The following is a 13,159-nucleotide window of genomic DNA, read 5'->3' on the forward strand; positions in this document are numbered from 1 at the left end:
TGCATGTTTCCCAAGATCATCGTGTCCGGTACGAGGCCCTTTGCGCGACTCAACTAATGATCCGTTGTAAGTACGAACTCTCACGACGCCATTAGAATATTTCATCAAAGTTCCAGTAGTACTGACCATTGAGTTGGTCAGGGTCGCACATGTTCCTCTCCTCTGTTGTAGTAGTTCATTGACCGGTAGCTGGTGCTTGAGTACCTGGAGCCCAGTCAATACAAGAAGCAATGGCCCATGACCAATCTTGGGCACATGCCAATTGCATTGTTGTGGCAGGACAGTGCGTTTCTATCTTGATACAACGCTCATCATGGTGCCCTGCACGATATGACTATAGGCAGTCAACATCACAGACGGCCGGCCGCTGCGAGCATAGCACAATTTGGCAAGTAAGTGAAATGAGATAAGTTGAAAGAGGCACACCTCTGCTCCTCATTCATTGATTCGACACATCACTGTCAACAGGGTATCAAATCCGCAAGCAACCTCCAAGGTTAGAGTCCCGGACTCCATAACTCCCAGACCTAAAGATCAATCGACATGATCGACGTTTCCTTTTCCATCATATCCGCCTCGCCAGATTTTAGCCACAGAATGTTCCCCCCCCCCTCACCAGCCAGTCCCAAAAGTCTATCGTTCAAAGCGTGGCCCAGCTTTGCTCGTGGTATCATGATGCAAGTTATTAAATAAGCCTTGTAGAAAGTACACAGGGGAATGATGAATAATAAAAAAAGGCAGTAACATGAAAATCATTGCTCAAAAAGCAACACCGACGACACTCTCGCGCCAGGGCGCCTGGCTGAGCACGACGGGCCTGGGCGGGTCGACAGCCCGGACTGTAGCGCTGCTACTCGGGCTCCAGCTTGTGGGGAGTGTCTGCTGCTCGATCTTCTCATCGTCGGATGTCCAGTCGCTGACCGTCTCATCGGAGTCGGAACTCGTCCTTGTCCCAACAGGTGCTGCGACTTCGTAGAACCCACCGTCCCAAAGAACGGGAAGCGGTTTGTTCGTGATCGAGTCGAGGCTCACATTTCGGCCATGTTGATGAGAAACGTCTACGGGAAAGCCGAGCCAACTTGAAACTCTCGAGAAAGACTTCTTCTTCCTCAACGGGGGGCGGAGACGAAGTGGCAGAGGTGGTGGTGGCGCCCGTCCTTCAACTCGTCGACTGCCCGGTGCCACTGTATAAGAATTCAGAGCTCGAGCAGCGGCGGGCCTCACTGATGTGAGCGGTGGTCCATAAGCCGCAACCTTGATTGGTGTAGGGCGTGGACGATCGAAAGATAATCTCTCGCTGAAAGAGGGTCCGGCCATGGGCAATGCTGGCACCTCTGGCATGGGTTCCATATCGACATCAGGGATAGATCGAGTAGTACTGGGTCGACGACCATTGGCCGTGGATGGCCTGCTGCTGATATGAATGCTTTGCCTCTCCACCACATCGTCGATTTGGTCCTGCAACTGGTCCCGCTCTAGCATAGCAGTGGCTACCCGCTCAATGAGTTCGTTCATAGCTGGAGTCTGACCCTCTGTTGAAGTCTGAGCCCTAAGCCGGGCAGCTGCAGGACGTCGAATCCCATCTGACTGCGGCGAGTCGAAAATCGACCCAGGATTGGCAGGCTTGCGTGGAATATTGAAAGATAGAGTCGACGAACTCTGTTGATACTTGAGAGATAACGTATTATCGCTATCACTCGACGAGACGATAGCCCTGTTAGGAGGAGTGACGGGCGGGTTAGGGTAACCAAAGTAGGGCATCATAGACGATAGTCGGTTCATGTTGAGTTGCAGAGGGCGGAAAGATCGAGGACGATAACTCGGTTGAGTGTCCTCATGGTCAGAAAAGCGTGGTCCACCCGAAGAGACATGGCGAAAGTTTGAAGGGGCGGATATCTGCGGCCGGCGCTTTCTCTCCTTCCTGGAGAACCATCCTTTCCTCACCAATGAGCCTGCTCGTACGTGTTCGTGCTTCTGACCCGGAGCCTGCTCCCATGGCGGTGATGAACCTCTAGTATATCTCATTGGTTCGACAAGAGGAGGAGGGTTAAACGAAGGTTGATTGTCATAAGTGCCAAAAGACTTCTCAGGAACTGTAGGCACAGATATCAGGAACCCATGATGAGATGTCGAATTATATAAATGGGAACTTACCATAATAAGCAGGCTGCTCGTGGGACCACCCGCAACAAGTTGCAACAGTATTAGAGAAAGTAGTTATGGCCTCATTGAAGATACCGTTGAAAGCTCTCATGGTGATATTAGATACATATCTGAGGATGGCTTGCAAAGGGAAAACGACCAGCGAATCCGGGTACTCAAGTAAGTATGGACGGACTAGAAAGAACAAAGAAAGCCTGCATGCACTGGCATGATCAGTTGGCACTTGGAAAGTCTTTATGAATGACGAGAAAGGAAATTGCCTTCTGACACCACGTTTTTAGGCTCACATAGCTGAGCATTTTGAGCCTGACAGTCTGGGTGAGAGGTATGGATAGACTTGAAGCCGTTTCAGCAATTTGATAGGCTGAGAGGGGCTCGTTCTTCAACATCCGGACCACTGGCGCTTAGGGGCTGGGGTCTGCAAAATAGGCCAGAGGGCTGCATACTCCGCAAGTGATTGGATGGATGCGTCTTTGTGTAAGATTGATGGTGCCCTTCCAGCGACTCGATGTCTTACAATTCCTTGGTTCTCTGGCCCTTCAGGAGCCGGCGAGTCCACAATTGAACAAGCACCTTGCCACGAACTCCCGAGATGGATGTGTCAAGTAGTGTGCAGATTGGTCATGTGTATGGCCGCTGCACCCTTCATCAGCAATCCACAAGGGAGGCGGCCCTCATCGTCTTGGCCGAAAGCAGTGGACGTGATGCAAATAAACATCAGCCCCAGGCGAAGCAGTTCGTCTCAGAGCGAAAGATACATGCACCACCGTAGCAGATTTGCACGCGGGGAATGTTTCGTGGATAGTAGCGTTCGACCGACCCGCGATCCACGACTTCTAGAATAATTGCATACCTGAGCCAGGGGCGCCGAGGGGCGACATGAGGTGCAGACGCTAGATCAGTAACTTTTTGTTAGAGGCGAGTCAATTGGAATGGCGCTCTGGCACTCGAACTGCGTGCGTTCAAACTTCTGACGGAAGCGTGCGCTTTGGATTTTGCTTGGTTGGCTGTAGTGTGGCACAGCAGAAGTTCAAAAAGCACGCGACGCTTTTGAGTTGGTTGGTTGTCTCAAAAACAACGAAAAGGTACACCGTTGGAAAGTTTCGGTCGCACGTACGATGTAAAATGCCATCGAAAAAAGGCTGGCACGCGATGATCAGCCCCATGAGACCAATAACTTGGAGTACTAGTATCAGCACAACATGGCGTCCTCCTTGCTTAGATGCAGGAGGGTATCTAAGAATGAACGAAGGCCTGCATCCTGCATAGAGGCTGTACTCGCATGTTTTTGGTCATGTCGTGACACTAAATCAAGAAGTGGGCGCAGGAAGACAGATGTCATCATATTGTCTCAGTTTGACTTTCGCTATAGGTTTATCAAAGAGGAGACTTTGGGCTGTGGTCGGGAACGGCGAGTCATGCAAAAATAATTAGTTTACCATTGCATATTTGTCTGATTGCAATTTAGGTGATTGACATTTAAGATCAAGGTTTTGATTTGTATGTTTTTTTTTGTTTTTTTTAAGCTACACATTGCAAAGCCATGTTGTAGATTCGAGGCAGCTTGAAGAATACATTGGCGTCTGCCTCGATGAAATGACAAGGTCGTGGTGGCGCGTAGGCGCAGTGCTCAGCATGCTTGCTGAAGAAGCCCATGTAGCACAAGACCTTGGTAGAAAAAAACATTACATACACGTGAAGCGGCCGCGGGAGCTCTGAAAGAGATTACACCAAAAAGAACAAGACGGAATAAAAAATTCAAACAAAAAACAAAACAAAATGTGATTGTGTAATGACAGTTCAGAGGGTGCAATTACCACTCCAAATGAGTGAGCACTAGAGTAGAAAGGAATGCTCAAAGATCTGAAGGTATTTTTGTTTACCGGCACGGAGTATATGTTGTAGCATGAATGACCAAATCGTGTTTAGACTTGTGTCAGTAGTCCAAGTGTAATCTCTAACGATGTCCTTGGGGCCTCAAATTTAGCAGACAGTGGGTTCATGAGAATGTGTGGTTGACAAAAATGTAGTCTAACTAGACTAGAATCAAAACTCGATGGGCTCTAGTCTATGTCTAGGTATGAGATGTGCATATGCACCGTGGTTGGCTGTCAGAGACAGAAACGGGATCATGCATGGCGTAGTGCATCAACGAGACAAAGGCGGGACGGATCATGGCTAACGTTGGCAGATTGATGGCAGGTGGCTGCTACACAGCACATCGTGAAACAATCAGCGGGAGCTGCGACAAGTACATAATTAGCCTAGACTAGACACGGAATCCGGATCCGTACGTGAGCTCATGAGCTCGGAGAAATGATCGGTCCTGATACGCGTACTGGGCAATGAGTAATCCGCAACGGATCCCGGAGACAAGGACAGCTGGAGCCTTGGCCTTGACCTTGAACGCAGCTCAATTGGCCATACACCGAGCACAATTTATTGGTACTAGCGCGGCGGGATGCTGTAAACTTGCTTGATTGCTTGGAGTTGTCCTAAGGACACAATTCACTAAGTACTGGGAGAGACTGAGTGAGATCATCCGATACGTGTTTTTTTTATCAGCACGCCAAAACTGAGCATAATTGTCACCACTTCACAAACACCGCGGCCGCTGTTTCTTTTCCTGAAACATCATAAACACACAAACTCCAGCTGGTCAATACGTTCGTTCAACCACATCCACAATGGCGGATCAATCGCAACAGCAGCCGCCGCAACCTCCTCCCCAGGGCCCTCCCCAGGGTTCTCAGGGTCCGCCTCAAGGTCCTCCTCAGGGCCCCCCGCAAGGCGGTCCTCAGATTCAATTCAGAGGTCCCCCGGGCGCTCCGCCGCCGACGCCAGAGCAGATTGCGATGATGCAGAGACAGCTACAGGACCAGGCGCAGAAGATGGGAATGTCTGTTCCTCAGTTCATCGAACATGTCAGAAAACAGCAGATGGCTCAGATGGCCGCCCGCGCACAACAAGCTCAGCAACAGGGCGGCCAAGGGCCACCTCAAGGACCAGGCGCTCCGCCAGGTCAGGGCCAAGGTCAAGGCCAAGGCCCGCCTCAGCAACCTCAGCAACCTCAACAGCAAGGCCAACCGCAGCCCGTCCAGCCTGGGCCCAAGAATCCTCTTGCCGTAGCCTTGGCCGACTGGCTGCGTAAGCAGGACCTGAAACCTCGAACCGTCATCTTCAACGGAGAGCGCAAGGACATGTTCCGTGTCAAGAGAGCTCTGCGCGCCATACAGTCCCCCGCATACGAAAAGCTACGAAAGAAGCACCCCGGTCTCCCCGAGATCACAGACCGCGCCAGCCTCGAGAACTGCTTCAAGCTGCTCCCCATGTCTATGCTCGCCCTGCGTGTCAACAAGGTCGACCCCCACGAGGGCCACGACCACGGAAAGAAGAAGGGCAAGCGTGTTAAGGGGCAGTGGACTGTCAAGATCGAGCAACAGCAGGAGGCGCAAGACGACATGTACTACATCTGGTTCTACGAAGGTAGCCAGCTCATGCGCAAGGTCTACGCAGTCCTCGCCCTCGTTGCCATCTTCATCGTTGTCCTGTACCCCCTGTGGCCTCTGTTCCTTCGCCAGGGCGTCTACTATCTCAGCTGGGGTTTCCTGATGCTACTCGGTCTGTTCTTCGCCATGGCCATCTTCCGTGTCATTCTATTCGGTATCACCTACTTCCTGGTTTCTCCCGGTCTGTGGTTGTATCCCAACCTCTGGGAGGATGTCTCATTCATGGACAGCTTCCGACCTGTTTGGGCTTGGCATGAGGTGAGTTACTCTATAAATGTGAATGGGGTAGGAACGTTCGCACTGACTGTGATTAGACTGCAAAGCCCAAGAAGAAGAGCAAGAAAGCCAAGGGCGCCAACGCGGAGGCCACCGCACACCTGGCCGGCGTTACTGGTCAGGCCGCCCCGGCAAGCGCTAATGTTACCGGCACCACTACTCAGATCCAAACAGCTGCCCAACAGCAACCAGCTTCGTACATCGGACCTCGTGTGGAGGAAGTTGAGGATGACGAGTAAAGATGGGAAAGATACATTCAGCTGTTTGGCAAGGCGTTATGGGGTTGAAAAGTCACGTTGTAAAATAGACTGCACTTGGCTTGCACAGATCGATCTGGCATGCTAAGTGATGATTGAGTGCATCATCTTGGAATGGAGACTAATGGACATGTTTACTACTATTCGGTTCGCAATTTTGATGGAAGTCAATCTACGGACCGCCACCGATTTTACGCCGTGCTCGCAAACCGTTTCCCTGCATCCATTTTACCACTCGGCCACGATCCTGCCACGTGCCCTCTCAATGAAGATGAGCTTCTTACTTGACGCATGCACATTACTCCCTGTGAAAGACATGCAATCCACTAATGTCATTATCATTACTATTTGTGAAATAACCACATCGGACCATGGTCTCTGCCAGAAGTAATAGGCATCACCATTCATCTTGACCGACAGCCCACCTAGCCCTAGACGGCCTGATCCGAACCAGGCGTCCTCTCGTAATACCTCAGCGCACCGGGCGTCTTGGCGCAGCTCGAGACCGAGCCGCCCGTGATGTTGGCATGCACGCGCTCCGCCTGCCCGCGCTGCACCCTGCCGAAGGCGTGGTGATAGTACCAGACCTCGGTCATGACGGTGTACCCGTTGTCGGCGCTGCCCTTGCCGGCCTCGGTGGCGTTGTACCTGGGGCCGCTGCAGCCGATGTAGGGCAGCTTGCCGAAGCCCTCGGTCAGCGCGTCCTGGAAGTCGGCCAGGGAGTAGTAGCTCGAGTTGGAGGGGCGGATGCCCTTGGCGCTGAGCCAGCCCCAGGTGGGCAGGACGTTGTAGTACCCGAGGGCCGTCTCGAAGAAGTCGACGACCTCCTCGTGCTCGACGTACTGCGGCCCGTAGCACTCTACGTCGAAGCTCGAGAAGCACGTCGCGTGCTTGCTGAACTCGTGGCCCCAGAACCCGGCGTTGTCCTGGTTCTGCGCAATCCAGTACTTGTTCATGTACGCCAGCAGGTCGAACTTGCCAAACGGCTCCAGGAACGTCCCGATGTTAGGGCCCGTGTACGCCGGCACCGGGGTCCCGCCGACCTTGCCGGTCGTCGTGTTCGGACTTGGGATCGGGTCGTACTGTCGCGACAGGTCGCAGTACTGCGTGTATGACCCGTTGCAGAAGTCAGGCCATCTGTGAACACCCCAGATGTTAGTTTAATTTATTAATGGCAGGCAGCCTAGCAAATCTCTAGAGGGTGCTGCGAGCTTATGCGGAGAGCTTCGTTCTCCCCCAGGGAGGCAATATCGCTTTTGGTATAAGCTAAAGCAGAGGGCAGGAAAAACTTTGGGTATTACTTACAATCCGTGCAGCGTCCAGGTGTCTCGGGGTAGGAGCTGACCCGAGGACTCGTGGCCCGTGTACGTGTCCCAGAACTGTGTGGAGAGTATGAGGCCACCGAACGTCTCTACGCAGCAAGTGTCAACGAGCGCAGGGTCGGCGCCGGACGAGCATGACAGCACCGGGGTCTGGAGCCCACAGGTGTGGTTCGCGGTGCTCAGTCCGGGGTAGAGGCCGGCGAGGGCCCCCTGGGAGAGAAGCGCGGCGGCGCTGAGGAGAGAGAGACGGGCGACCATCTTGTGGAAGAGTTCTACTGTCTTTCTGGTCTGGTCCGTCACTCAAGTAGGAAGATCTGCGGAATGCGACAGATTGTAAAATGGCATCGCAGGCGCGGCGGGTGCCATTATATACCGTCATTCATACATGTTTGGACAGGGGATCGTCCGGCATCTCTATCTTAACATTGACATCAGGACCGACAGCCGTGAGTAAGGCCTGCCAAAAAGCCTGCTAGATATGCAGCATTTCCACCGACAGGGCGGAATCGCATGCGAGACGTTCGTCCTTTTCTCGCGATGATCACTGGGCGAGAGGGGCCACATTCGTGAATCTCGCGTTCTGAGAGGTCAATGGGGGGACGGAGTGGTAAAGTCAATGGTGCAGCCCGCGCTGTGGCCTGCATTAGCGAGGTCCAGGGCCCCCGTCCAACACGAAGCTGTGTTAGGAAGCTCGATTGGGGTCGCCATATTTCCGGTAACGTGCAAGCAGCCGGAGAGGTTGGGTTCACTTCATTGCTGGGTTTCCAGCTTCGGCCGCCTTACCGCAAACCGTCGGTGGCATGCACGTGCTCTCAGCAGGTCTTTTATAGTGGTTGTGCTGCAGCGGAGATTGGCTCTTGGCATATTTGGTGCAGGACGCCACGAATTCTGTGCTGCTATAACTCAAAAGCGGCACATTCCTTTGATAAGGAGTGCGCAAATTGACAGGAAACACAAGCCTTTGACAAGTAATTGACAACCCGCGTGTTTGCATAGATGGAGGGGATTGAAAATGCCCCAACTATGTAGCTTATCAAAAGACAAAAGTCCGCTGAGCGGAGCGGTATCCACTGCGAGCATCACCTAGACTAGACATGAGATAGTTGACCGCCGTGAGCAAGTTGCAGGAGGCATCTCACGATTGCAGGATTCCGGTGCATGCAACTTCCCAACAGTCATCAATACTTTTCAGATGAGCAGGCGGTCATGTGCCCATAAGAGTGCACATGCTTGTATACTCGACCTATCCTGGATCTATCCTATCGTCCATACTGAAAGATATTTTTTAAGTGTAGATCTCGTCCGTAAATGCGTTCAAGCTCAAACCCTGCTTAGCAAGCTCATGCACGTCGATCAAGAAATCGAGAGGCATGTCCACGAGGGTACCTCTGACTCTGCCAAGCCATTGCTTGACCTCGTCGACGCCACCAGGGAATTCTTCACGCACGACATGTCCGTACTCTACCTTACCCTGCTTGTCTTCCTCCTTGGTCTCAACACCAGGGATGATGAAGTACTTGCTGAAGAATTCTTTGTACTGGTCCCAGTCGCGTACCAGGTCCGTAGGAACAGGGTGGAACACCTTGTTGAAGACCTCGGTATTTGTGCGGGCGGTGCCAGACCACAGCTCCCAGAACTCAGAGCTAAGGGGGTCCTCGACTAGGCGATCAGCTTGCGAGCCCCAATCGTACTGCTGAGGATCTTGAGTGATAGGAGTCCAGTTGGCATTGGGCTTGTCGACGGGTTGATGAGGCAAGAGACCGAGGTGCTTGCGGAAAATCTGACGGCGGAGAGACGTGGCGAACTTTGATGCTGAGAATCGCTGGCCGTTCATGGTCGACTCAACAGTCTCCGGGTCTTCGATAACCACGGCAATCTCAGAATCATGGTCACCCAACTGCGAACGGTCGTTCAAGTTTGCCGAACCACAAATGACTAGCTTGTCATCAGCAATGAGCACCTTGGTGTGGATGTAAAGCTCTTCTGAGACGTAAGCATCGAGCTCTGCTTCTGGGCTTCCTTGCCATTGAACTCGGTTGAGCTCTCCGCCTTCCATATAGCAGGCAGCCACGGAATCCGTGGTTTCGTCAGAAGTCGTCTGCGCAGCTTGCTGGTACCGCTCGTAGTTACCAGTTCGGCCTTGACCTTCCGACCTGCCGCCAGAGAGGCGGTTATCATCGCGTCCGCCGTCGTAGCGTTCAGAGTCGTCACGTTGCTCCTCGCGATCATTACTGTCGTATTGTCGGCCCTCATCACGTCGCTCGCCGTAGCCACCACTGTCAAAACGTTCGCCTTCATCACGTCTCCCCCCGAAGTCATCGTCACGACGGCCGCCGAACTCTTCATGGCGGCGGTCTTCATAACCACCACCAAATCCTTCCTCACGTCGTTCGCCATATCCACGGTCATTAGCGTCATAGCCACCGCTGCCAAAGCGATCACGATCGTCACGGCGCTCGCCATAGCCAGTGTTACGGTCTTCATCCCTGTTGCTATAGCCACGCTCGCGGTTTTCGTAGTCCCCACCATACTCGCGCCGTCGGCCGTCCTCACGATCCGGGCTACCATAGCCACCACGCAATCCCATCGCATTTTCACGATCTCCGTAGCCACGGCTTCCGTGGTCTCGATCACCATAGTTGCGTTCTTGACCTCCATATCCACGCTCTTCACCATCATGGCCGCGTTGCTGGCCTCCATAGCCTCCACCAAAGCGAGACTCGCCGCCTTCCTCTTGTCCATATCGTCCTCGATCTTCACCTTGCTCGCCATAGGGGTAGTTGCCGACACCAAGCTTGTCATCATATTCGCGCCGGGCCTGCTCATAAGGCACACCGCTCTTTTCCTCGGCACGGCCGAGGGTTTCAGAGTTATTGATGCGATCGTAGTTGCGGAGATTGTAAAAAGTGATGTATCGCCTAGGGTCCTCGACACCCCGCTGTTGGAGAACCTCCATGATACTATGCCCACCACGGTTGATTGAATTATACTGAAATTCCATGATAGCACGAGTTCCCAGAGCGCCATCGGAGTGTAGGTCACCAGCAAACGCTGGCACGGCAGGCATCAGTACAATGACCCTGAAGTCTTCGCGTGCGTTATGGGCGCGAATAATACGGTCTACAATGGCACCACCGATTTTGTTATGAACCGGGCGCTGCTCATCAGATGTAGCCGTGATAAAGAACTGCGAATGTCAGTGCCTTCGAATTGCTAAAGCCACGAAATCCCTAAATTATTTACCTGGTTCTCGATGTAAACAAAATGCTGAGCATTTGCAATAGCGTCAATATAAGCATTCTGAATGGAATGCTCCGTAGGGTGGCCCGAGGACCAATCAGTGCAACTAGCGTTCGATATTAGCCAAGCCCAACAATGTTCGTGGTGCAACCAGCATACCTTCTACATAATTGAATGTGAGCACCTCCTTGTTCTTCTTGCCTCTTAACTCGTCCGACTAAGCGACCTTCGAAATCCCCGCCAAGATGGCCGGAGGCTTTAGTACTGCCGCTTTCGTACTCAATCTTTTGGTACTTGCCCGGATTCTGGTTTTCGTACTTTTGTTGCCAGATGAAGTTCCTGATTCACATGAGCGCTAGTGCTTGTCTAGATAAGGCACTACTCACCATCTGTCGACGAAATGATCCAGCAAGAAGCCGGTAATAGGTCCATTCAAGGAAATTGAGATATCCGACCAGCCCATTCTCGAGTTCTTTGTGCGATCAACTGTGCATTGTTTAGCTATGTTGTGATACACAAGAGAGTGATGTGAACATACGTTGATTATGGTTCCAGTTGTCAACGCCTTCGAAATCGAAAACACGAGCGTTGTTGTAGTCTTGACCTGGAAACACCGTAGCGTCCAAATTGCCGGGATGCGCGTCAGCAATTGGGTGGCTGTTCGTGTCCCATCTACCGAAACCTGCAGTATAATTAGCAATGATGCTCTAATTGAAATCCTTGGAGAACTGACACATATCCAATCCACCCATGAAGGCAATCTTCCGATCCACTAGGCACAACTTTTCGTGATGTGCCCAGTAGAGGACGACCTCGCCGGCTGAACCGTACAGCGATTTCACAGCATCTTCGGGTGCCTTGGAAAGACTGAAAGCGTTCAACGATCCCATAGACAAGTTACTGAAAGCTTGTTCAATATCCGCTTTTGCATCGTCGACATCCAAACCGTGGTCAGGGTGTCTGAATACTTTGACGTTGTCGTGGAGGCCTTCCAGTACATGTTTTGTGTGCTTGATTTTCATATTAGTCATAAGACCGTCCTCGGCGGTTGAAGCTGTAGCATACCTCAGAGTTCACTGAGCCAATTAGTTCATGCTCAGTAATATGGCTTGGTAGAAAGATGACTTACAGGTCAGAGCTTGAGTGACCTCTTTATAGACGATTACATTGACCGTAACACCCCTTTCGGCTGCAGCCTTTAACATATTATCAAGACGATACTGCTCATTTTTGGCAGGAGGGCGACGGAGGTAGAGCTCCGGGCTCAACCACCAGTCAAGGATGTAGATGCTTTCCTGGGCCTCTGGTTTCATGTCAGCTCGTCACACAACGTTCTTGGAGTTCCAGATACACCTACCCTCAAGAGCCACGGAAACGGCATGGAAGTAACTCGCTCCATCGACATACCACTTGGCACCGCCGGAGGACTGGGGGGCAAAGCTCTGGTAACGGTTTGTATTGACAGGCGGTCCTGAAGGCCGCTCGTCATGGCGGGAATGAGGCCGTGAGGCCGGACGTTCTTCATGATGCTCCTGAGGTCGGGCCTCCTCTTGAGGCCGATCACTGTCGCCATGTTCGAGGTGGTCTTTGACCTCCTCGATCTTCTCACCGATCTTACGGAAGAAATCCATGTTGGTCAAGTTAGTGATGTTCTATGTTGTTGTGTGCCTTTCCGAATAGTCGTATCTGGCGTGGCGGGGTTGTAACGGCTCGGCTGTTTTTATTAAGGAGGACAGAGGCCGTGATGAACTACAAAAGCGAATGCCCACAGGACTTGATTGACTGTCGTGAGTGAGGACGAGTCTAATCAAATATTGTCGATGTGTTTGAGTCCAACGAACGGGGAGCAAAATCAACTGATTGAGTCTAGGAGTGATTGCCGGAGAGAATCCAGTCTGAAACAAGATTTACAGGTTCAAGCTCCAAGCTTGAGTGGAGAGGACTCTTGGCACGCATCACCCAGCCTTGAAGCTGGACAGTTTGCATAATGTTTGGCCGGGCCAGTCAACAAGTTGTGCCAATTGCTGTCAAGAAAATGGTCGACGGGCACTTGGATTGGCGCAGCTAGTGAGGCATTGGTCATGCAATCAGGGCATAAGAATGGGGTTAAAGTGGAATACGGGGGATGTATTTAGCTATCAATAATGGGATCTATGCGCTGGTTGCCTCACCGCATCGTGCCGTGAGGCTATCTTGTTGGTCTAGATCCAGTTCTGTTAGCTACATATTGTGGGTTATGGTATGTTTTAATATCGACTTTTTGCAGCCAGGGGGCCAGGATCTGACGGCTTTGTTCTGCATTGCGGCATCTTTGCAATTGTCTTGGAATAAAAGTACGATGCAGATGGCCAGCGGCATTCGTCGCCGCGAAAGCAGCTGGAGGGAGAACGGT

General features: G+C 52.1%; 4 protein-coding genes across 4 annotated transcripts; 1 reads left to right on the forward strand and 3 right to left on the reverse strand.

Annotated features, from left to right (window-relative positions):
• Positions 1 to 444: 444 nt before the first annotated feature.
• Positions 445 to 2,418, reverse strand: BKA67DRAFT_11139 (uncharacterized protein). Its single transcript, XM_046094897.1, has 2 exons — positions 2,155 to 2,418; positions 445 to 1,986 (listed from the first exon to the last, which is right to left on the reverse strand). Exons 1-2 carry the CDS (start codon positions 2,155 to 2,157, stop codon positions 760 to 762), a joined length of 1,230 nt encoding a protein of 409 aa, XP_045963473.1. The 5' UTR covers positions 2,158 to 2,418; the 3' UTR covers positions 445 to 759.
• Positions 2,419 to 4,850: 2,432 nt separating this feature from the next.
• Positions 4,851 to 6,187, forward strand: BKA67DRAFT_529499 (translocation protein Sec62-domain-containing protein; the record flags this gene model as incomplete). The annotated part of the gene is made up of 2 exons (XM_046099077.1): positions 4,851 to 5,930; positions 5,987 to 6,187. The coding sequence occupies 2 exons, from the start codon at positions 4,851 to 4,853 to the stop codon at positions 6,185 to 6,187; spliced, it is 1,281 nt and encodes a 426-aa protein (XP_045963474.1).
• A 449-nt stretch (positions 6,188 to 6,636) lies between these two features.
• Positions 6,637 to 7,785, reverse strand: BKA67DRAFT_511073 (ribonuclease T2 family protein; the record flags this gene model as incomplete). Its single annotated transcript, XM_046097378.1, has 2 exons — positions 6,637 to 7,342; positions 7,511 to 7,785. 2 exons carry the CDS (start codon positions 7,783 to 7,785, stop codon positions 6,637 to 6,639), a joined length of 981 nt encoding a protein of 326 aa, XP_045963475.1.
• Positions 7,786 to 8,812: 1,027 nt separating this feature from the next.
• BKA67DRAFT_652577 (uncharacterized protein) lies at positions 8,813 to 12,398 on the reverse strand (the record flags this gene model as incomplete). The annotated part of the gene is made up of 9 exons (XM_046106190.1): positions 8,813 to 10,714; positions 10,771 to 10,873; positions 10,927 to 11,106; positions 11,154 to 11,253; positions 11,306 to 11,449; positions 11,501 to 11,777; positions 11,833 to 11,843; positions 11,897 to 12,070; positions 12,125 to 12,398. 9 exons carry the CDS (start codon positions 12,396 to 12,398, stop codon positions 8,813 to 8,815), a joined length of 3,165 nt encoding a protein of 1,054 aa, XP_045963476.1.
• Between the last annotated feature and the right edge of the window lie 761 nt (positions 12,399 to 13,159).

Source organism: Truncatella angustata, assembly GCF_020726525.1.
Source record: "Truncatella angustata strain MPI-SDFR-AT-0073 chromosome Unknown BKA67scaffold_1, whole genome shotgun sequence".
Taxonomy (NCBI): Eukaryota; Fungi; Ascomycota; class Sordariomycetes; order Amphisphaeriales; family Sporocadaceae; genus Truncatella; species Truncatella angustata.